The 22,719-nt window shown below is 36.1% G+C and overlaps 2 protein-coding genes across 5 annotated transcripts; one reads left to right on the forward strand and one right to left on the reverse strand.

The window, feature by feature from the left end:
• The first annotated feature begins 982 nt into the window (after positions 1-982).
• LOC137253246 (uncharacterized) lies at positions 983-4,317 on the forward strand. Its single transcript, XM_067789825.1, has 2 exons — positions 983-1,234; positions 1,430-4,317. The coding sequence occupies exons 1-2, from the start codon at positions 1,090-1,092 to the stop codon at positions 2,263-2,265; spliced, it is 981 nt and encodes a 326-aa protein (XP_067645926.1). The 5' UTR covers positions 983-1,089; the 3' UTR covers positions 2,266-4,317.
• On the reverse strand, positions 4,005-19,149 carry Psa (puromycin-sensitive aminopeptidase). 4 transcript variants are annotated; one of them, XM_067789823.1, is made up of 8 exons: positions 18,997-19,137; positions 18,669-18,734; positions 15,366-15,736; positions 6,778-7,594; positions 5,611-6,715; positions 5,326-5,545; positions 5,132-5,254; positions 4,005-5,057 (listed from the first exon to the last, which is right to left on the reverse strand). In XM_067789823.1, the coding sequence occupies exons 1-8, from the start codon at positions 19,058-19,060 to the stop codon at positions 4,848-4,850; spliced, it is 2,976 nt and encodes a 991-aa protein (XP_067645924.1). In that variant the 5' UTR covers positions 19,061-19,137; the 3' UTR covers positions 4,005-4,847. The 4 variants fall into 4 exon arrangements, with proteins under 4 accessions (XP_067645924.1, XP_067645922.1, XP_067645923.1 ...); XM_067789821.1 differs by having other exon boundaries at positions 15,366-16,021; XM_067789822.1 differs by lacking the exon at positions 18,669-18,734 and having other exon boundaries at positions 15,366-16,021; positions 18,997-19,149.
• Between the last annotated feature and the right edge of the window lie 3,570 nt (positions 19,150-22,719).

The following is a 22,719-nucleotide window of genomic DNA, read 5'->3' on the forward strand; positions in this document are numbered from 1 at the left end:
AGATGTTGCGTTTGTAAATATGAAGGAACTTCAGACTTCGCAATTGAAGTTTATTACGCCTTGCCCATTCACATACAAAATTTCGCGAAGCACTGTTATAAACATTCTGTCCATACAACAAAAATACTTACTAACATATTTTGTATCGTAATCGATTGTTATATTGCAGTTTTTAATTGCGAAAAATGTTAGAAAATTTACCACCAGTGGGAAAAATAATTTCACTTGAAAAGTGTGCTAACACCCTTAGCCAAAGGAAATGTCAAATTCTTCTTCTTATGATTTGCTTGGAACAAAATTGGGGAGTTGGCCACTTTTCAATATCAGATGGCGCCAGTGTCGCTCATTCTACCGTTCTCCATAAAAAATACGTGCTATCTACTCATAATGCATAAGCTTGTGCTAAACTCATCTATACGAAAAACTGCTTATGTGTCGGAGCTATTAGTTTGATTCACAACGCATATTAGTTTAAACAATACAAGAGATATATAGCGCTGCATGCTATGCACACAACCCATCAAACAAAATTTTGCTGTGCAGAACCAGTGCTGAGTAACAAAAAATGCATACAAGGATGAATAACAGCAAAACGAGAAGACGAATAAATATATTCGCCGATTAAATCTTTTTTTTTTGTATTTGAAATATTTGATGAAATTCAACGCAAGTTTTTCATATAGTTGGATTCATTTTCGTTGATTGATATCCATTTTTAATAAATTTAAAACATATGATTATAAATTAGAATTAAACCGCCACATGGTCTTTAAGAATAACCAGTTTCATAAAAACACATCAAATACGAGTTTTTATTTACTTTTTGTGAATATTTTTTGAACTCATTATAAAGAGAGTCCTCTATTCGCTCATTCAGAGCTCACATGGTTTAGTGGGTAAGTTTTTAGTTGAAAGAAATATTATATGAGAATTGAGCGAAAAATGCATAAAAGCCACAGTGCGCGTACATTGTGATGTGACTTTCAGCAAACGATAAATTTGGGCGCCATATCGTTGATATCGCATCGCATCGCTGCGTTGACATTCAAGGATTGCTGTGAATTTCTTACAAAATAAATAAAGGAGAAAATGGCAGATACTGAACTTATTATGAAAATAATTAGCGCTGTAAAGAAGCGTGATTGTCTATGGAATGTAAATTCAGCGGAATATGCAAAACGAGACAAACTAGAAAAGGCTTGGCAAGAAGTAGCTGATGATGTAGGCAGGCCAGGTAGGTGATACATGCGTTTGCTTGGATGTGTGCACGATATGCATTTCTTTCTGAAGCATACATTTTGTGTCAAGTGATTTGATAGTGGTCATACACACATGTAATTTGCTAGTTGATGTGATGAATGATGCATCGATGTGATTTTCTATACATTTGACATATTCCGGATTCATTACTTTTACATTTATATTACAGATGTATTTTGTCGCGAAAAATGGCGTAATGTTCGCACTGGTTTTTTACGTAGTATTCAATACAATACTGCACGTAATGAGAATATTGATGGAACAGATGATTTGCCAACACCACGACGTAAACGGTTTTATTTGTATGATGAAATTAAGTTTATATTACAATCAAAAGAGGCTCTAGGACAAACAACAAAACGGCGCAAGCTCTCACGTAATAATAAAATGAGAACATCCAATGACGAATACACAACAACCGGAACTACGGGAGGTAGCCTTGATTTTGGTGACAATTCAACCACCATGCAAATGTATAGCGCAAATGACGATACTAAAGATAATAATCGTTATAAAAACAGCAGCAACAACAACAGTAATGAAGTTACGCATAATACAAGTAATAGTAAATATCCAGAATTATTAAATGAATTACAACATAATAACGCCAAACCCATGACAACAAGGCAATCATTGGCTGCAGCCACTCCTGTGCCCATTAAAATTAATCATCAACCATCGCCACCTTTGAAAATTGATGAAGCAAAAATCGAGCCAAATATGCATTCAACTCCTTTAGTAAGCGGCGCCGGGGCACCATCAGTACAAACAAAATGTGAAAATAATTCAACAATTGCTGAACCTTTTAATTTGAATTCAACGGGTATGCAGGGCAAATGTGACGAACGTGATGAACAGCAATTACTTGCTTTTTTTCGTGGCAATCTTTACGATATATTGTCTTTGCCACGTCATAAGCAACGCTTGTTTAAACGTCGTATGCTGGAACTTATTGATGACCTACATGGCTTGGATAATGGTATAGGAACTAACCGTTATACTTAAATAATAACGCCTTTGTGTTTTGAAATTAAAAATTTTTTTTTTCAATTATATTTAGATGAAACTTTCCAATGAATTATTTGAAATAATAGCGGAATTCTGCGTGTAATATAGCACATTCAGGGTAATTTTGATTTGCGTTTCACAAAAGTCTGCCAGAAAATCGAGTTTTTAGGAAATTCCTAGTATGCGCCTAATGGAAAAATTCGAGAGCAATTATAAGTTCAAGTATATAATTTTTCCTATTTAGAAGAAAATTTATCTAGCTTTTTTATGTAAAAAGTTCTAAGAAAATATCTAAAGTAAGATTTTCAACTCTCCTGCAAAGTTTAAACCGTGCCAATTTTTGAAATAGGTAAGGTAGGTTTTTCAAATGCGATGATCTCGAGTTTATTAACTTACGTAAAGCGATGATGTTAAAACAAACTATTTTAGAGGAATACTAATAAAATATTCGTTATTAGATCCCGTATTGAAGTCAGATACAGTGTAGTATGCTAGTACGATTCTACTATAAATGGCGTATAGTTTACCAACGCAGCTATCATCCACCAAACATGAAAACGCTTACTTTATCGTCGTGTGCCGGCACTGTTCCCATAAAACTCTTATGAAATTGCTTGCGGTATATTGTTTGTAAAGAAAATTTTTACTAGAAAATTTTATAAATTGTACTTATGTAAGACTCTAAAAAGGTTCGCGCAAATGTTGAATAAGCGCATATAACTCGCTGAAAACCGCCAGATTCATCATTAAAGTTGTAGCGCTTGATTATTACATATTTGTTGTTAAAAACTACATTCCCATATTACTACAAAAAATTCAAGTTTGGTATTTTTGAAATTAAGTTTTATTTAGATGTATTAAAATTGGATTTTATCTTAATAAAAAAGGTAAATGGATTTTATCTTAATAAAAAACCGTCAAAGCTTTTCTAAATCCACACGGCTTACTCGAAAATGACTTGGATTCATGTACGAAGAAAGGCTGATGAAATATGGCGCACCTATCTTATGCAGATATTTCACCAAAGTGACCTGGAATGTTAAACGTGGTAATGACAAATCTGTTCCGAGATAGGTGGTCTAATAACTTAGGGTTCCAGTTTCCGATTGACTATCGACGTCGAATAAACTGCCCAAAAGCTTTCATTACAACAACTATATCTGCAACACCCTGGGGAAACAACGACTGTCTCCAAGCAGATGCACAAGCCAACTACACACCACAGTCGGTCATTTCGTTTTCGCATTCGATCAAAGGACAGATGAATCTATGTTAATTCAAGAGATTGTGTACACGCAACCCTTTCAAGGGGTTGTCAGCGCAATTTATAGCTTCTCCAATCCAATTTGCAACTTCACCTACCAGTGGGGAATCTTGTTTCTTCAGCAGCCGTGGCTCTGGCGATGGAAGATGGATGTAGGGTGTGAGAAGGCGGGATGGCCTATAATGTTTAATGTGGTCATACTTAATCGTTCCCGAGATTTTAGGGCTAGTACCTTAATGGTGCTTGTTATCGGGACGGACCGGATATATATCCATCCACCAACATCGATACTTCAAAACCTACGTGGAGTGGCCTTATCGCTACAACTACAACATGAATCTAACAAGCAGGCGTACCGGCAATATCAATTAATAGCCCGATTGTCAGCTGGGAATCAAGTTACACTTGACTAGCTTAAACTCTTCGACATTCCATTTGATAGAAAGCTTGCCAACTTATTAAAAGTATGTAGTTATACAATTCATAAGCTGTTTCTAATTTTATTTCTTATTTTTGTAATTTATACATATGCAGTCATGCAATTTATATCCAATTTTATATCTAAAAATGCAAATTCATTTACGACTTTACAATAGGACCTATTAATGTTTTTATGTAATTATATTGCAGTGGCAAAATTGTGCTGTTGGTAGAAAGAAGAAACATAGAAATGCTGGTTTAAATTAAGTTCTAGCACACTGACGACAAATTACAATAAAGACTTTTAAATTGTTGTTTAAACGATACAGTTAATAAAGTACATACATTTTTAACTAATCGTATAATATTATATATCCATTCAATGTCGAATTAAGGTCTAACGTTCGAAAGTGTTAAGTAAGTATTTAAAATAAATTTAAACTTCTTAAAGCCTTTAAATACGTATATATTTTACGAACAAAAACAAATGGTTGTATATGGTTTTATGATATTATTTTCAATCTTCTGTGCATCAAAACTAATTTGGCTGCCCGACAGCGCCAACAATATGTAACTTAATTTCTGCAAAGTTGCTTTTAATGACATAAATATATCGAGGACAAGGACACAATATTAACTGCTGCTAAATTCATTATTTGCGTTTCATAGTATTAAAATACCTTAAATGTTAAAAGCAACAGTACGCGCACATTGTCGAATGAAACATGTGACGCTAACATACATAGCTTAACCAATCGCACTAGAATCCACTTCATCGATTTCTTTATATTGTGTTTCTTCGTGTTATAATGAATATTGAGCTTTGGCTTTTGTCGCTGCTACTAAGGCTATGATTTCCTTTCCATAAATTATTTTTTTTTTTTGCATAATGCTATTACTGACTTTTCAGATAAGTTGTCAAAGAATCTAAATCGCGTTTCAACCAATTCGAATTGAGGCGTATAGTCTCAACGGCTTGAGATACAGTGCGCTCTGTTCCAGGAAATTGATTTATTTTAAAATAGTTTTCTATCTCAACAGCGCGTTCCTCCGATGCAAAATTTTCAATTAAATACTTGATAAGGCGAGCTAGCAGAGAGCAACCCTGTAATCCAAAAGTAAAAGAATGTATTTAGCATTCATAGCATATTTACGTGAATAATTTCAGCAAAAACCTACTTGATACTGTTGTAACAACTTTTGATTATTTTCTTTGAAGAATTCCCATGCCAAATCGCGTCCCTTTGGATTAACAGCTACAGCAACGATGACGAACACCGAATCTTGTGCCCGTACTTCGCCCTGAAAATTTGTACGCATAATACAATAATAACAATAAAAATAGAGAGAAACCGTTTTTTATTTTTACTAACCGACATTGCAAAATCAATAACTTTACGCAATAAAGTTACATTGCCAATACAACCCAATGCGCGTGAAATACGGTCCTGTTCCTCGTGTAAATCTGTTGACCGATAAAGTTGCAGCATTTCATTGAAAATTTGTTCATCACCATCTTGCAAAACAGCCTTATAACAAGTAGAACGCAAGTCAGCGGGTATTGGATTTTGACCGTCAGCGTGTGCGCGGAATCTAAAAATATACACGAAACAAAAAAGTTGAAGCATAAGTAATGATTTTTTTTTTCTGCCTCATACCGCTTTTGCGCTTCTGCAATAACTCCCTTAGAACGAAATGATACTAAACGTGACAAAACCAAACTTCTTAGTAAGGTATCTAAATGATTTTCGTTCTCACGCACATTCCAACCCAAACGATCAGCCACTGGACGATATAGTTTCTCACCATAACGATTAAAATGTTCCATGAGATCAGTATGTGATATTAGTATATGCAAGTTAGCTAATGAATTTGTAATGGCAGTCCATACTGTATAGTTAGTTTCATTACGATACGAGTCGATAAGTTGTAGCACTTCAGCAGTACTTGCTTGGCCTGCTTGCACCATAGCAAACATATCATCAATTAAACCCAAACGATCGAGTGGTGGTAAAACCATTTGTCGTACAGCTGGTAATAACTTTTCAAGCATTTCCTTAGAATAACGTGTACGATAAAAACCCACTGTACCTGGATTAATTTTAACCCAATCATCAGCGCTCACATCATCCAAAACAACTTCCATTGATTTTTGATCCAGCAAAAAGGTTTTCGCAATTTTTGTTGGATCACGCGAAGTGGACACCGTTACTGGTATTACCCAAGTGTAATCACCATCGGGTGCCGTGCCATCCGCAGTAAATTTGGTTTGAGTGAGTTTCAATAAGCGTTGGTTATCACCTTTTTGTACAGACTCTACGCTCACAACTGGGAAGCCTTTCAGTTTAATCCATGTTGACATTACCTTAGCTACTGGTTTTGAGCTTGCCTCTTGTAAGGCTGCCCATAAATCTTCAGTAAATGTGTTCTTGTATTGATGTCGTGTAAGATATATATTCATGCCTTTGCGAAAATCTTCCTCACCAATGTAATCATGTAGCATACGTATAACAGACGCACCTTTGTTATAGCTAATTTCATCAAAGATCTCATCAATTTCACATGGATGACCAACAGGTACTTCAATTGGATGTGAATTCTTCAACGAATCCAATTCCAATGCGCGTGTATACATATCTGTAACGAACTGAGTCCAAATATCATATTCAGGGAAAAGATGATTTACGCAAAGGAATTCAACAAAGGAAGCATAGCCTTCATTCAACCATAAATGCGTCCACCATTCCATAGTAACCAAATTGCCTTAAAAAAAACCGGAGTTGTTATTAGCTCGTATAAGTTGTTGAAAAAAAAAAAAAACTTACCAAACCATTGATGCGCTATTTCATGCCCCACAGTTAATGCAATTGATTGTTTGCGCATAAGTGACGTATTTTTAGGATCCACCAATACAAATGTCTCGCGATATGTCACAAGACCCCAATTTTCCATTGCACCAGCCGAAAAATCGGATATTGCTATTAAATCCATTTTTGGTAAAGGATATGCAATATTGAAATAACTCTTATAATATGGTAATACTTTTGTAGCCACTTCAAGTGCAAAAACACCTTGCTCTTTCTTGCCAATTGGCGTAAATACACGTACTATTATTCCATCCTCGGACTTTCCTTCCACATGATCATATTCTCCTACAACAACTGCTACCAAATACGTAGACATAATCGGTGTTCTATCAAAACATATGCGTCGCAAATTATTTTCTAGATTTTGTTCTTTATTTTCAGGCATATTAGATAAAGCAACACGATCCATTGGCACAACTAAAGATATATCAAACGTGGCTTTAATAGCTGGCTCATCCCAGCATGGAAAACAACGTCTTGCGTCAGTGGCTTCAAATTGCGTTACACCAGCATAACGTTCTTCACCGCCTGGTGTAAAATATTTACTACGATAGAAACCCTTCATCTTATCATTAAGTTCACCGGAAAAGGTCATTTTCAAGACGCCAGTAGCACCAGCTGAAAGTTCCTTATCGAAGGTTAACATAACAGTCTCATTATCGGTGGAGTATGATATATTATTTGGCGTCAATTTGTCATCATTAATAACCAACTCAACTGTTTTTATTTTAATATCTAAAGCGTTTAGTGTAATACACTTAGTTGGCTCACATATCTGCAGTTAAAAAAAAAGTATTATATATTTTCTTAGAAAAAAGGAAAATATAAAATTGTATAGGAGTACCAGTACAATCATTTATACATAAATAGCGATTTTCTTATCTCTTTGTTTAAACAAATATACAAGTAGAACTTATCTAAAGACATTTTAAATTATAACAATCTGTGTAAACATTCAATTGTAAATGACCAATTGATCCAGAACACTTATCTGAAGATATATGTGTGGCCTATAAGGTTAAGATGAAAAGCTGTGTAAAGGAAGAACAACCGACGATTCTCGTACGAAAAGACTTCAAGAGTACTAGTAAAATACCCCCAGCGGGTTAGGGGGCTTAGAATATATTTATTTATTAGTCTACAAATTTAACAATTAATCAGACTAAATATAGTACGGATTACAGATAAATTACAGAAGCATACAAATTGAACAAAATTATATTATAAAATATGTATATACATTATTAAATCAGTTTCGGGATGGACTGTGATGCCGAGCAACTGGAAGGACTGTGATGCCGCGTCGTAAGAGGCGACTAGAATACCAAATTGATTAAAGGGGTTGTGTAGCGCAACTCTCTCAAGGGGTTGCTAGCGCAATATATACCTTCTGTTGTTGTTGTTGTTGTAGCGATAAGGTTGCTCCCCGAAGTCATTGGGGAGTGCTATCGATGTGATGGTCCTTTGCCGGATACAGATCCGGTACGCTCCGGTACCACAGCACCATTAAGGTGCTAGCCCGACCATCTCGGGAACGATTTATGTGGCCACATTAAACCTTCAGGCCATCCCCTCCCTCCCCACCCCAAGTTCCATGAGGAGCTTGGGGTCGCCAGAGCCTCGTCTGTTAGTGAAACAGGATTCGCCGCGGATAGGTGAGGTTGACAATTAGGTTTGGAGAAGCTATATATTACGCTGGCAACCTGAAGGGTTGCACTACACACCCCTTGAATCTGGTATCTGGTCGCCTCTTACGACAGGCATACCTACCGCGGGTATATTCTTACCCCCTTACCCGCTGGGGGGTATATATACCTTCTCCAACCCAATTGTCAACCTCACTTAACCGTGGCGAATCATGCTTCATTAACAGATGGGGCTCTGGCGACCCCGAACTCCTGATGGATCTGGGGGTGGGAGGGCGGTATGACCTAGAAGGTTTCATGTGGTCATACCAAATTGTTCCGAGATGGTCGGGCTAATACCTTTATGGTGCTTGTTACAGGAACGTACCGGATCTACATACGGCAAAAGACCATCAACATGGATAACACTCCCCAAGGCCTTCGGGAAGTGTCCTTATCGCTACAACAACAACAATACTAGTAAAAGATCGCTTCGTTAGGTACCTTTTCTTTTGTCTTCACCTTAGGTTATGGTGGTTGGCACTCAGCACAGCAATTCACTCAAGTTGACAGGCTTATTTTTGGTGCAACTGATCCTTCCTCGTTTGGTTCAGCTTGATATGCAACGTAACTATGATCCAAAAACCAAACAGCAGGCAATGTTAACTAAACAAACAAGAGCACACTCTCCCGAATAAACTAAGCACCAAAAGTACTCTTACAATACCTGTCTTAAGCATTTGAAGTGCTAGAGTGAAAAGATTCTGCAAAGTTTTAATCCTTGGGGTTATAACAAATACTGGCCTTACTGCTACTGATCATATCAACTCCGTGGTAGGAAGGATGTATTCCACTCTGCGGAACTTACGCCAGTCCGCGCTCTACACGCCATTTCATATTAAGAAAAAGCTTCTCATTCAACTCGTTTTACCCCTTATTACGTACTAGGAAATGATCTACAATAAGCTCGACTCAAGATCTGCCTATAAAATAGAGGTTGCCTTTAACCACGTCACTCGATATGTCTTTGGCTTACGTAAGTTTGACTATATTTCCGCTTGGAGATGGAGGCTTCAGGGCTATGAGAAACCAATTGGACCAAAACAACTGACGATTCTTTACTTCTATTTTTCTAATCATGAAACTTAAATTGGCTACCTAAAATAGTTCTTAACTACATACATATGTACCTTTCTCATTACTTCTTATGTTAAATTTTTCTTTTTCTCTCAATTTAGTTATTTATATGTATATTGAAGAAACTTAAACGCACTTAGGCATATGTATTTTGTTTTTTATATACTTTATACTTGATTTGTAATACGTGGTTATTGTACGAAAAAAGATTTCATTATCTTAATGTATAATTTTTATATAAAATTTGATCTGATCAAAAGCTTAAAAATTATCGAACTGAAGAACTTTATACCGAAGGCTGCCTACAAATGCTCTAAAAATTCTTGTCAATAAGAAAAATAGAGTATAACCTGTCCCACCTTCTAGAACATGACACCTAACCAGCTTAAACCATGGTATAAATATTACCAGGTAAAACCATTTACTCTTCTTGGCGGCCATAATGGTTTTTTGATTTTTAAAAAAATTTTAAAATCACTCTCTTAAACTTTGTGGAAATGCCAAACCAAAGTGAACACAAAAAAAATTGTTGGTTTCACATTTTTCACTTTTTTTAAATCCCAAAAAAATAAAATGCTTATGAAATAAGTGAAAAAATATTTCGAAAAGTTTTGAATTCGGTTTTTTTGTATATGGCAAAAAATGGATGCCTCGTCCTATTTTTGCAAAGGGACAAAAGAAAAGACCTTACTTCTTAACCTCTTCTAATTAAGAAGCGAAAGTTGGAGTCCACCCCTATTGATTTTTCATTCATCTCTCTTCACTTGGTTGATACGTCTTTAACCCTTAAATATGCTGAAACTTTACTTTATATCAGCAGTCTCAAGTGACTTCGGTACTGCGGAAAAAAATTATTTTGGAGGTATTCTTTGGTTTGTTTTGGCCCTTTTCCTCGCGGTTGTAAGCTAAATTGTTTAATTGGCGCTTAACCGTTTAGAAGATGCTGGTCGTTACGTAACAAGTCACTCCAGCTAACGCTGTTTCGCGATAACTGACGTCAACAGGGAGCACCAAGAGATATCAAAGTCTTCCCCAACCTGCTTCTCCGAACCCAGTGGAGATCTTCCCATAACTTGCCCACGCCAGCAAAGACGCTGTAGCTCTTCGCAGCTTAGCTAAACATCATCGTCCAGTTGGAGTATGATAGTTCGTGGAGTCTGAATTTTCCGGCTGAACGGTCAAAGTCTGCCGCCGTGGTGTAGAGCTAGTGTGTTGGCCTATCCATCAACAATATTTACGAAAATTTGTATAAATGGTATGGATCCCTCGGCATTACCTTGGCGCCAAAAGTTCGTCCGCCTTAGCAGATAAATTTTTGGGTCGGCATATGTATTTAGGTGAGCCAGTTCGTAGAAAAACGAATACACGATACGTAGCATTCGAATTGGATGGAAAGCTAGACCTTAATCTCCTCAGATATATATTACACCAAATTGTTATTATTAGTAGATATGTATCTCTTCCGAACACTTTGGCGGTAAGTCGGGTTTTTCTTCTCGTCGCGAAGACGCAGATTTCTAAACAATTTGTTGAAGAAAATTCCTCAGAAGAGGATCGTGGGCTGATGCTTCTTTTTGCGGGAAACCACAATACAATTCTTGAATTGAAAATGCTGGAATGCGGTTGACCATTGAGATTTCTTTCCCACCAAAAAAAAAGTTATTTCCACCAATAAAAAATTCGGTAATACGCGTCCAAAAATACCGAGAGAGGTGTCAAGAGACTCGTATTGACCTCGACAACAATAATCCAAAGGCGGAAAATACAAATTTTAGATCGTTCAAAAGATATTAACGAATCACCGAAAAATAACTCCGGAGTGCTCCGAAACCGAGGGTGGGATCTATAGTATTTTTGCACAGAACACCTTTCTGCATTGGAGGCCTTTGGCCGCGCTTATAAAAAATTACCTTGAGTGGGTCCAACACCGGTTTGGAGACCAAAGCTATATCCGCGCAAAACACTTATGTTCACAATTTTTTTTGTGGGTACCACAAAATCATCAAAATTATAACAACCACAATTTTCAATACTTCTTTTGCAAATATGGTAATAGTCTAGTTGAGGGGTCGACTGCTAATACGCTACCAAAAATATCGAGAGAGGTGTCAAAAGACGCGACTTGACATCAGTATTAATAATCCGAAGGCGGAAAATAAAAATATTGACGCGTTCAAAAGATATTAACGAAAAACCGAAAAAAGACCCGCGGGTACCTCCGAAACCGGGGTGGGATCCATAGTATTTTTGCGCAGAACACCTTTCTGAGTTGGCGGCCTTCGGCCGCGCTTATAAAAAATAACCCTGGGCTACGCCATGCCACGTCCGGGTGTGTGGTTTAACCGTGGCTACCGCCACGGTGATGCACAATTTTTTTGGTGGGTACAAACACAACAACAACCACATGGAAATCGCCAACTTCAACTGCAAATATCTCCGGACAGAGATAAAATTTTTCTTTTCCGCCTTCAGATTATTGTTCTCGAGGTTAATACGCGTCTTTTGACACCTCTCTCGATATTTTTGGTAGCGTATTAGCAGTCGACCCCTCAACTAGACTATTACCGCAAATATCTCTTGACAGACCCAAAATGCTTTACCGCCTCTTTCGGATTTGCGATCCTGTATCCAAAACGCGTCTTTTGATACCCCTCTTGATACGTGTATTAAGAGTGTCATGCTGTCGCATAGAATTACCAAATATATTACAGTCTGTTATACTTCTGTTATGAAATCAAAACCAAAATAAAAAAATAAAAATGTGAGAGCAGTGAGAATTTAAAAAATTTTTTAAACGGCATTTCGGCTCTCACCGGTTTTACCATGTAATATTTATACCATGGAACCATGGACCATGGCTAAACTGCATATTCATATTCCTAAGATCTGGCATCTTATGATTTCTAGTTATTTATAGAAGTTAGAAAAATTGGGGCGGAAGCTGTTCAATAGCCACTCTTAGATAATGATGATCTTGTAAGATTAAAAAGCAATATATTAAAAAAGTAAGAAATTCGAAAATGAAGAGCATAACATACGAAATATTTTTTCTGGTGAACTAATGTTAGTCCCCTCCTAAAGGCAAGGATAATTTAGATGTATTCCATTTTTTAGTAAAGAATATTTCTGCTCGGCCCTTATTAGTTAAAATTTGCTGTTTAATGGCATTGCGATTGTTTTGGCCGATACAGTATGTGCAAATGTATGTATGAAGTAATCCACAATAATCAACCAACGCAAACGCCGCTCATTTTTTCCACGGTGTTCCTGCTTGCTTTCTTTCATGTTATGTGTTACCCGAAGTGAAAGTAAAAATTTATATTTTTTTCTCCATCCCATATTCACATTCCATTCATACCATACACCAAATCACTGATATACATATACAGTGACTCACAGCTTATTTCGTGCAGCTATAGAAGAAAACTGTTGAACTATATAGAAAGGAAAATAGTGACGGTGTCAAAAAAATTCAAATGCAGTTTTAATAAAAATATTCTTCTATTGGAACATGCTTGTTGAGCTCTGTCTTTGCTTTACACCTCACTTTAATTTTCATTTTTCATTTCATTTATTTATTACGGCAAAAAAGCCTAATTCATAAATTAAATTATATTACAATTTACTACCTTATTGCTAAGGTTTTACAATATTCATAAAGTTTTGCTTTAAAAGCTACGATTTCATTACAACTTTTTATATCTATAGGCAGTTCATTGAAACTTTTTAGACCTTTATGAAAAATATTTTGCTGATCTCTTTCAGTTCTGAATAAAGGCAGTTTGAAATTGTGTTTATTCCTTGTATTAATGTTATGTGTTTGCTTAACTAATACTACGTTTTTACTTAGATATTCAGGTACATTTTCACTTTTAATATTAAATATAAACTTCATAGCGTGAAGGGAGGTACGTGATCGATTTCGCAATAACCAAGACAAATACCCTTAACACAAATCCTGGATTGTGCCGCGATTGTACAGGCATGGGTAATATGGAACTGTCCACACCCCATGAATCCACTTCCACAATCTCTCGCCTTAAATGCCATTGAAAATTTGTGGACAATTTTGGAATCGGCTACACGGCAAAGGCAGATTGGTAAGATTAGCAATTTAAAAACTACTCTTGTCGAAGAAAGGCATAAGGTATCACCCGAAGCCGCTCAAAAACTAATTGCATCTATGAAAAATCATATTGAAGATGTTATTTAACAAAAAGATGGTCATACGAGGTACTAAACTAAATAAAAAGTAGTTTTTTTTCTAAGGCAGGGCGCAGTGCACGAAATAAGCTGTGACCTTAGTTTTTGAGATAATTTTAGTTTTTATTAAATAATTAGCACAAACGTGTAAACACATGAAAGGAAATGAATTAGGTATTTGTTCAAATAGAAGCATATTTGGCTTAAGTGCAGAATACATACATTTGTCAAATTAAAAAAATGTATATGAGTATCGGTAGTGGTGTTTATGGTGAGTTCAACTGTATAATTTTTTTTCGGGGCAAATAACTATAGGAGTAATTCAAATGTAAATTTTACTTTTTTTTAAACAAAATATCTTTTAAACTATTGAGTCAATCTTGAAAATTGTAATGTCTTTAGATAGGTAATAAAACAAGGTTTTGTTTGATATATAAAATATCTATATTTAGAAGAAATTTCTATAAAAAATTATGTTTTTATGGGAAAATGATTGCTAACTTATCATCAATCGAATAATAAGTCAAAAAAGTGTGTTATTGGCAAAATACTTTAATACTATCGTGTTGAAGATAATTTCATTACCTTTAATTTGGTATATATATCTTTATATTAGAAGGTATAACTTGATTATTTAGGGGCGAAAAACAAAGAGGGTGTCATATGAGTTCAATTATTTTTATCGATGTAGGTATATACATGATGTTATTTATGTATGTATTGGTTTATGCATTGTATTAATTAATTGCAAAAGTACATAATGTATAACATTGCTAATTTTTTATTGCTAAAATATACGTCAAAGGTAAACTATTTAAAATTTTGCATTTGTCAACGAGCTGATATTACCTAATAACTCTTATGTTTATTGTTATGTTAGCCGATCCAACACCGGCACAGACGGGTGTACACACCCGGACTTGGCATGGCGTAGCCCATTTTTTTTATAAGCGCGGCCGAAGGCCGCCTATGCAGAAAGGTGTTCTACTCAGAATTACTGTGCATGGCGCAGCCGGTGTTGGATCGGCTAGCATAACAATAAACATAAGAGTTATAAGGAATATTCACGAATGCAAAAAAGAGCTTTTTCAAATTTTTGGAAAATAAAGACTAGAAAAGTTAAAGATATATATACATCAGATGAAAGATATTTTTATAAGTTATTTTTCGATTTTTTAATTTTTGAAATCCATACACTAGTTTCGGAGATATTTTGATTTGAAAAATTCATATTTTCGCCTTTTGACATGGAATTACCCCAAACCTTTCATTTGCACCAAAAAATAAATATACCGTTGGAATCAGCATAAAAATCTCTATAAAGTCGGACTTTTTTTTTTTTTTGACAAATGTATGTATTCTGCACTTGTTCCGCATATTTTTATTAAAACTGTGCATTTGAATTTTTTTGACACCGTCACTAGTTTCCTTTCTATATAACTACAGTTTTTTTCCTGAAGCTGCACGAAATAAGCTGTGAGCCACTGTACACACATTTATGTCTGTAGTGATGACACGTATTAACTCAACATTAAAACCATAGGTTGACAACTTGGGGGGAAAGGAAGTTATTTTACTTACATTTATATGCACGCTTGTTGTGCCCTCGAAAGTGAAAGCCTCTAAATTTGGCTGCAACTCCAGGTCATAGTGTGTTGGCACAACATTGGTGGGGAGTCGTTTAAATTCCTTTTGTGCTGGTGTCGACATATTTCTACGTTGTTCAAATCTATGACCACCAGTAGCAACGTAATTCAGACCTACGTCAGCAGATGTACGTGTAATTACAAACCCGTATTTTTGGCAAAGATCACCCAAAAGCGGTGCTTCAGTGTATTTAAGTGGCGCACCGTATGATAATGATGAATAGTCGCGATAGAATTGTTTTTGTTGTTTAACGTACTGCTTGGAAGATATCACAGTGTCCAGATGTTCAGTCAAATGACAATTTTCTGTGCATAAAAAACTTTTACGTTGTGATGATTGCGCACAACTTATATTTGCAAACACAGAGGAAGTTAGTGGCTGGGATTGTTTTGAAGCGATTACAGTAACAGCAAATGAAGGCGATTCGCGATAATAACGATACGAATACAAACGTGAACGCAACCAAATTTTTAATTTTTGTGATAATTGCGGACGTATTTCTTCACGTATTTGTTGTCGATGCAAACTAGATTTTATGCTGTCTTTTTTTATAAATCGCGTCCAGTTAACGGGATAATTGCAATTGACAGCTGGAAAGCCATGCAAAACGAAATATGGAAGAAAGTTGTTAGTTGTGTTAGTGTTGCCAGTTCTAAGTTAAACAATTTTGGTATGCCATAAATGAAGGTAGTGTGATCCAAACTTATATGGTAGAACCCACTTTGGTCACAAACAAAGAAAAATTATAAATTTGAATTTCAATTTGTTCTTGAATTTGCAAGCTAGGGAAAATGAGGGAAATATATAAGTTGATGATGGTTGGCTCATCTCATCAGCTGATTATATTTTTCTCACTGCACTGTCAAAAGGAGATGGCTAACGCAAAATGCACCCAACACATAGATGCTTATTTACTGTCGTGGTGTTTATTTTAAAAAATTTCACATCGATCAAGTTATTTTATTAATAAATGCATCTAATTAAGAGCATTATTTTTCCAAAAGACACAAAAATCGAATAATGTTCGTTTTCTCCCCATTCAATTCTTTTAAAAGTGTCTGCAGAAAGTCTGACGGTAACGTTTTACAAGCGGTGCACCACCTAATTTTTATCAAAAATTATCAGTGGCGATTTCAAAAGACGCGCCTCGAACTCCGTTTTAAGAATTGGAAAGCGGAAATTAAAAATTGTATTTCTTTCGAAAGTTATTTACAAAAAACCGTAGAGAACCGTAAGAGGGTTAGGGGATCAGATATACCCGCGGTAGGTATGCCTGATGACATTGATATCATCGGCCTAAACACCCGTGCTGTTAGCTCTGCTTACTCCAAACTGGAAAAAGAAGCGGTAAAGATGGGTTTGATGGTGAATGAGGACAAAACGAAGTACCTGCTGTCATCCAACAAAGAGTCAGCGCATACGCGCCTTGGCAACCACGCTACTGTTGGCAGCCATAATTTCGAAATAGGTAAAGACTTCGTTTATTTGGGAACCAGCATCAACACTAGCAACAACATCAGCACTGAAATCCAGCGAAGAATCAATCTTGCCAATAAATGCTACTGTGGACTAGGTAGGCAATTGAAAAGTAAAGTCCTCTCTCGGCGAACGAAAATCATACTCTACAAGTCAGTTATCGTACCCGTCCTGCTATATGGGGCAGAAGCATGGACCATGACAACAGTAGATGAAGCGGCTTTGGGAGTGTTCGAGAGAAAAGTTCTTCGAAAGATTTATGAACCTCTATGCGTTGGCGATGGCGGGTACTGAAGAAGATTTAATGATGAGCTGTACGAGCTATACGCAGATATCAACATAGTCCAGCGAATTAAAACGCAGCGGCTGCGCTGGCTAGGCCATGTTATGCGAATGAAAGATGATGCTCCGGCCAAGAAAGTGTTTCTATCGGAACCCGCCTATGGAAGCAGAGGTAGAGGGCGGCCCCCACTCCGTCGGAAGGACCAGGTGGAAAACGATTTAAACTCCCTTGGTGTGACCAATTGGCGCCAGTTGGCGGAGCGAAGGAGCGACTTGCGCGCCTTGTTGGACGGCCATAACCGTTTAGTAAGTCAGGTATGCCGGTCGTAAGCGACTAAAATACCAGATTCAAGGGGCTGTGTAGCGCAACTCTTCAGGTTGCCAGCGCAATATATAGCTTCTCCAAACTCAATTGTCAACCTCACCTATCCGCGGCGAATCCTGTTTCACTAACAGACGAGGCTCTGGCGAACCCAAGCTCCTCATGGAACTTGGGGATGGGAAGGAACATTTTTCTGCATTAGTGTGTGTGTGTGTACCACAAATCTGGAAAAAACAACAACAACATGAAAATTTGAACCAATTTTTTGTTTATATCCTTTCCAACCCTCCGATAAGAGTGGCTCATTCTGCTGAGCTGCTAGCTTTTGGGTTGACCGGAACCAAATGAATTCCGACAGCATAAATAATAAAACTGTGTAATCATACGTCTTGTAGTAGGGCAGAATTGAGAACACGTTCTTCCAACCTCCCAATGAGATGACTCCAAGACTCGCCCGTTGGGACCACCAGTTGCCGTGCTGATCGGAATCTCATGCATTCCGACACCCCAAACTCTAGAAATCCTATTATTATTAAAATGTATTTATAATTTGTAATAATCTAAGTTTTAGGCTTAAAACGCCACAATAATAAATAAATAAATAAATAAATATCTTTTGACAGAAATAAAAATTTAAATTTTCGCTTTCGGATTCTAAAAACGGAGGTCTTTTGATACCGCCTTTGATAACTTTTGATAAAAATTAGGTGGTGCACCGTCTTATAAAACGTTGCCAGTCTGACTACATATTGTGAAAATATGAGCAGCCAGTTAAGCAAACATTTAAAAAATGTAAATAGTGCAATATACCAGTCATCGAAAAAACTGTTAAAAAAAACTATTGAGCAAACAATTTAAGTAATCGAACAGTGATTCAACAAGTCGTCCAGACTATTTACTATTGTTAGCGTTTTTTCAAACATTCACCACTTGTATGAATTCGCAATGTTTGCGCAGAGAAAATCGATTACGATGTGTATGCGTCTCCTCTATTTTGCGTCAATAAAACAGCGGTAGTGTGGTCGCCAGGTTATACGAATTTAGGAGGAAAGCCAATAATGGAGACGTCATTTTCAACAAGAAATCAACAAAAGTTAATACAAAAATACAAAAATTTATTTTCTAATATTAAATTGAATAAGATTCAAGATGTTTACCTTTTAATAAATGATGCGTGAATTCTGTGTTTGCTTTTGCCAAGTCAAGACGTAGTTTACCTAATTCTGAATGATTTTAAATAAACACAATTTTTCCAGTCAAAAATTTATAAATATATATCCTATGTATGTATTTATTATAAAAATAACGCTAAAACATCAATGACTGTCAAGTTATATACGAAGAATTCGCTTGTTTTTCCACTCAACAATGCTTAATGACTTCGTGGGAAAAGGCTAAGCACAGGACATACATAAACACGTACTTAAAAATAGATCAACTAATTTTTATATATTGCTATCTATGAATAATTAAAGAATTGATTACCATTTTTGAATTTCCATGCGTGTGCTGCGGTCCGACAGCCAGCTTTTAGGACATTTGCATACATTTCACTTTGTTATAAATATTTAAAACTGAAGAATACTAAAGTGATGTAAAACTAATCTAGGTAAAATATGTGTAGATGAGTGTGAAATAAAAGATTGCACTTTTTGTTTTGTTTCTGTTATTTATTCCCAATTGACAGATGTATTGTCTCTATTCTCTGTTTGACGTACCTCGCGGAAGCAGAGAAAATCGAATTGGGGTACCTCATCTCTGTTGAAATTTTCGTTGGTCGAAGATCGGATTTGTCTCATAATAGGGGCCTATTTAGTTTCGTTTATTCAATCTATGATCGCAAAACTTTACAGACTAGATACAAGAATTAACCCTCCGATTAGCGGTGAATAAATTCAACACTTCTTAGCGTTGCCGTCTGGTCAGACGAAATTTGTCACTTTTAATTTTATCCACAAATATTTGAATTTTTATTTAAATATTGAAGAAAACTCGTCATCAGTTTAAATTTTTATTGATAAATTTTGAAATGAATTCAATCTATGAGGTCATGCAGGCTTAAAAATATATTTGTCTAGCCAGACGACAACGCTAAAGTGTGACATAATCAAATTTGTTACAAAAACAGGTAAAACAAACTCCACAAATATTTGAATTTTTACTAAAATTCTGAAGGAAATTCGTCGCACACTGTGACTATCCAGAAATAAGTGTGAATTTTTATTGATAAATTTTGAAATGAATACGAAATCCATCTAAAGAAGAGGAAAAAGGTTTCATCGCTATTCACAATGCGGGGTATGGTGCATATAAAGCGAAAAATCAGCGACCGACCAGAAGCAGTCCCCAGCCTGAGTTTTCTCGACAGTCTCGACCCGGAAAACAATACTTCCTTTCGTGAAGACGACACGCCGGTTACGAACAACGCCCTGGAGGGCCACCAAAGGCTTAACTAACAGCCTCCTGCTAATAAATGTTTCTCTTTGCTCTCTTCTAATCTATTCCCTCTCTGTCTTTTTCTCCACCTACAACATCTCAAAATCTTTAATTATGTTGTTAGCCAAATTCAGTGTAAATCATTCACTTAATTATTTTTATAATGTTGGTCTCCGATAGTGAGTCCCCGAGTTCCAAAGACTGTCTATCTACTTTGTTGCGCATAGTCAGCAAAAAAGCCAACGGGCTGAAAGTTGTTCATATCAATGCGCAAAGCCTTAATAAAAAGCTTGACGAGTTGAGGTTTCTGTCAGAAGGCTCCGATATTGATATCATATGTGTTTCAGAAACAAGGTTTTCTTCGTTTCATAAAAATGATATGGTGAAGATAAATGGATACCAACTTTTCAGAGTTGATAGAAGTGGTCATGGTGGTGGTGTTGCGATATATGTAAAAAGTAGTATGTCCTGTAAATTGTGTTGTTGTTCTAGTCCAGGTGATCCTGTGGAATATGTGTTTGTTCATATGTTTTCTGAGAATAATAGTAGGCTTCTTATCAGCTGTGCATACAGACCGAATCGACTAGTAGATTTTTCCGCGTTAATTGAATTCCTTCAATCGTTACTATTAGACTATGACAATATTATAATCGCTGGAGATTTTAATAGTAACCTACTGGTGGATGCCACTTTAAAACAAAGCATGAAATCTCTGGGACTTTTTCCCACAAACTGTGCTATAATAACGCATTTCACAAATACTATCTCTTCTCTATTAGATTTATTTTTTGTCAATGATCTTCATAAAATGATTCACTACACGCAACTATCCGCCTCCTGCTTCTCAAAACACGACCTGATATTCCTAAACTACAACTTGCAAACATCATGTAGGCCAAGTTCGTTCGCGTATCGCGATTACAAAAGTATAGATTATTATTCTCTTGCTGAGTCCTTTGAGTCGGTTGAATGGAGCTTGATTCGTACGTTAACATCGGTTGATGGCCAGACAAAGTTTTAGCAGGATAATAAGTTATTCGATGATCACGTTCCACTAAAAATGAAAACACATAAATACAAGAATATCCCTTGGTTCAATGCTACATTAAAACACCTTATCCACCTTCGTTACCAAGCCTACTCACGGTGGAAAAGGTACAAAACAGCTCGGCTTACTGCAAACAAAACCATAAGGCTGGCCAAGGCAAATTATTTTAAGTATAAGTTTAGTTCTGCTTTGAATACAAAAGAAAAGTGGAACAAAATCAAACAAATAGGAATTGGTAAGCCCAAAATTGACCTGTCTCATCCCTCTGATGTCGACATCAACGAAATAAATAATACTTTTGTAAGACTACCAAACTCAGCCGACAATGTGTGTATTGATAACTACTTCGTGCGTGTTAATGTTGACACTAGCCCTTTAGAGTTTGTTTGTGTCGATAATTGTGATGTTGTCCAAGCCATACTTTCTGTGAAGTTTGACGTGACGCTTGATGGAATATGTTGAAAGTTTTTAAAAGTCATTCTTCCCAAAATCCTTCCCCACATTACTTACTTGGTCAACTCAATTTTGACGACCGGTGTCTTCCCAATATACTAGAAAGCTGCAAAAGTTATTCCAATCCGTAAACAAAATAATGAGTATCGACCAATAGCCATACTCCCTTTCCTCTCTAAGGCCGTTGAACGTATTCTACATCGGCAAATCGTATCATATGTACATGAGTACAAGCTCCTGTCAGACAGTCAGTCCGGTTTCAGATCAAAGCGGAGCTGTACAACGGCGCTATTATCTGTGACAGAAGAAATTCTAGAGCGAGTGGATGAAAGTTACATTGCCTTCTTAACAATTCTTGACCACTCTAAAGCTTTTGATTCTGTAGAACACACTTTGCTCTGTAGGAAGCTAGAAAACTTATTTAACTCCTCTGGTCATGCAATTGCCCTTATAAGATCATATCTTGGCGATAGGACTCACGGAAAATATTGAAAATATACTCCATAAATAATGTAAGGAATACTCCTTTGGGAGTATAGGAGTGTTCCAAAACTAATCTGTATTCATACAAAAAATGTGCTCCAATTAACATTGCGATGTCCTAGGAGAGGAGTAGGTGATCCCACTCTCGCTTTGTTTGTGAGTATTCCATAGAGTACATACGTGTGAGTACTTTCCAAAGTACTTTCACTTTCATGGAGCACCCACAGAGGATCATATGCCAAATTACTAAAGAGGAATTGTGTCGGAAGGAATTATCGGAGTGAATTTAATTTAAGATGAAAGTAAATGAAGAGGGGCAATACAACTTTTATATTTTTGCTACGAATATTCTTATGTTATTTAGCATTTGCGTGAATAAAGAAACAATTAGGACTGCGATATCAACTGTAAGATTTAATAATTAAGGTGTAAAGTTTTAATGTTAAAAATATATAATTATGTACAATATAGAATTTTTTTTGTCGCAGACGGAAAAGCCTAATTATCGTTAAAGGTTACAATGAACTTATAAAGTGTTATATTTCTTTAGAGTCAATTTATTGTTTACTTTTTAGTTAATTTTATTAACCAATATTAAAAGCTTATTTTTAAAAAAGTTTTTTTTTCTTTAATTTTATTTACTATTATCTTTACTTATTTCCGCTTACAATTCTTTATTTTTCTGTTTTGCCCTTTTCTGAACAACAGCTGTTGTCTGGTTATTTCGATGTAACCACCTACTTTTGTGGGGAAAAAAATTATCCAGCTACTTTCGCAGGTAGAATACC

The sequence above is a fragment of the Eurosta solidaginis genome, chromosome 5 (assembly GCF_040869045.1).
Source record: "Eurosta solidaginis isolate ZX-2024a chromosome 5, ASM4086904v1, whole genome shotgun sequence".
Classification (NCBI taxonomy): domain Eukaryota; kingdom Metazoa; phylum Arthropoda; class Insecta; order Diptera; family Tephritidae; genus Eurosta; species Eurosta solidaginis.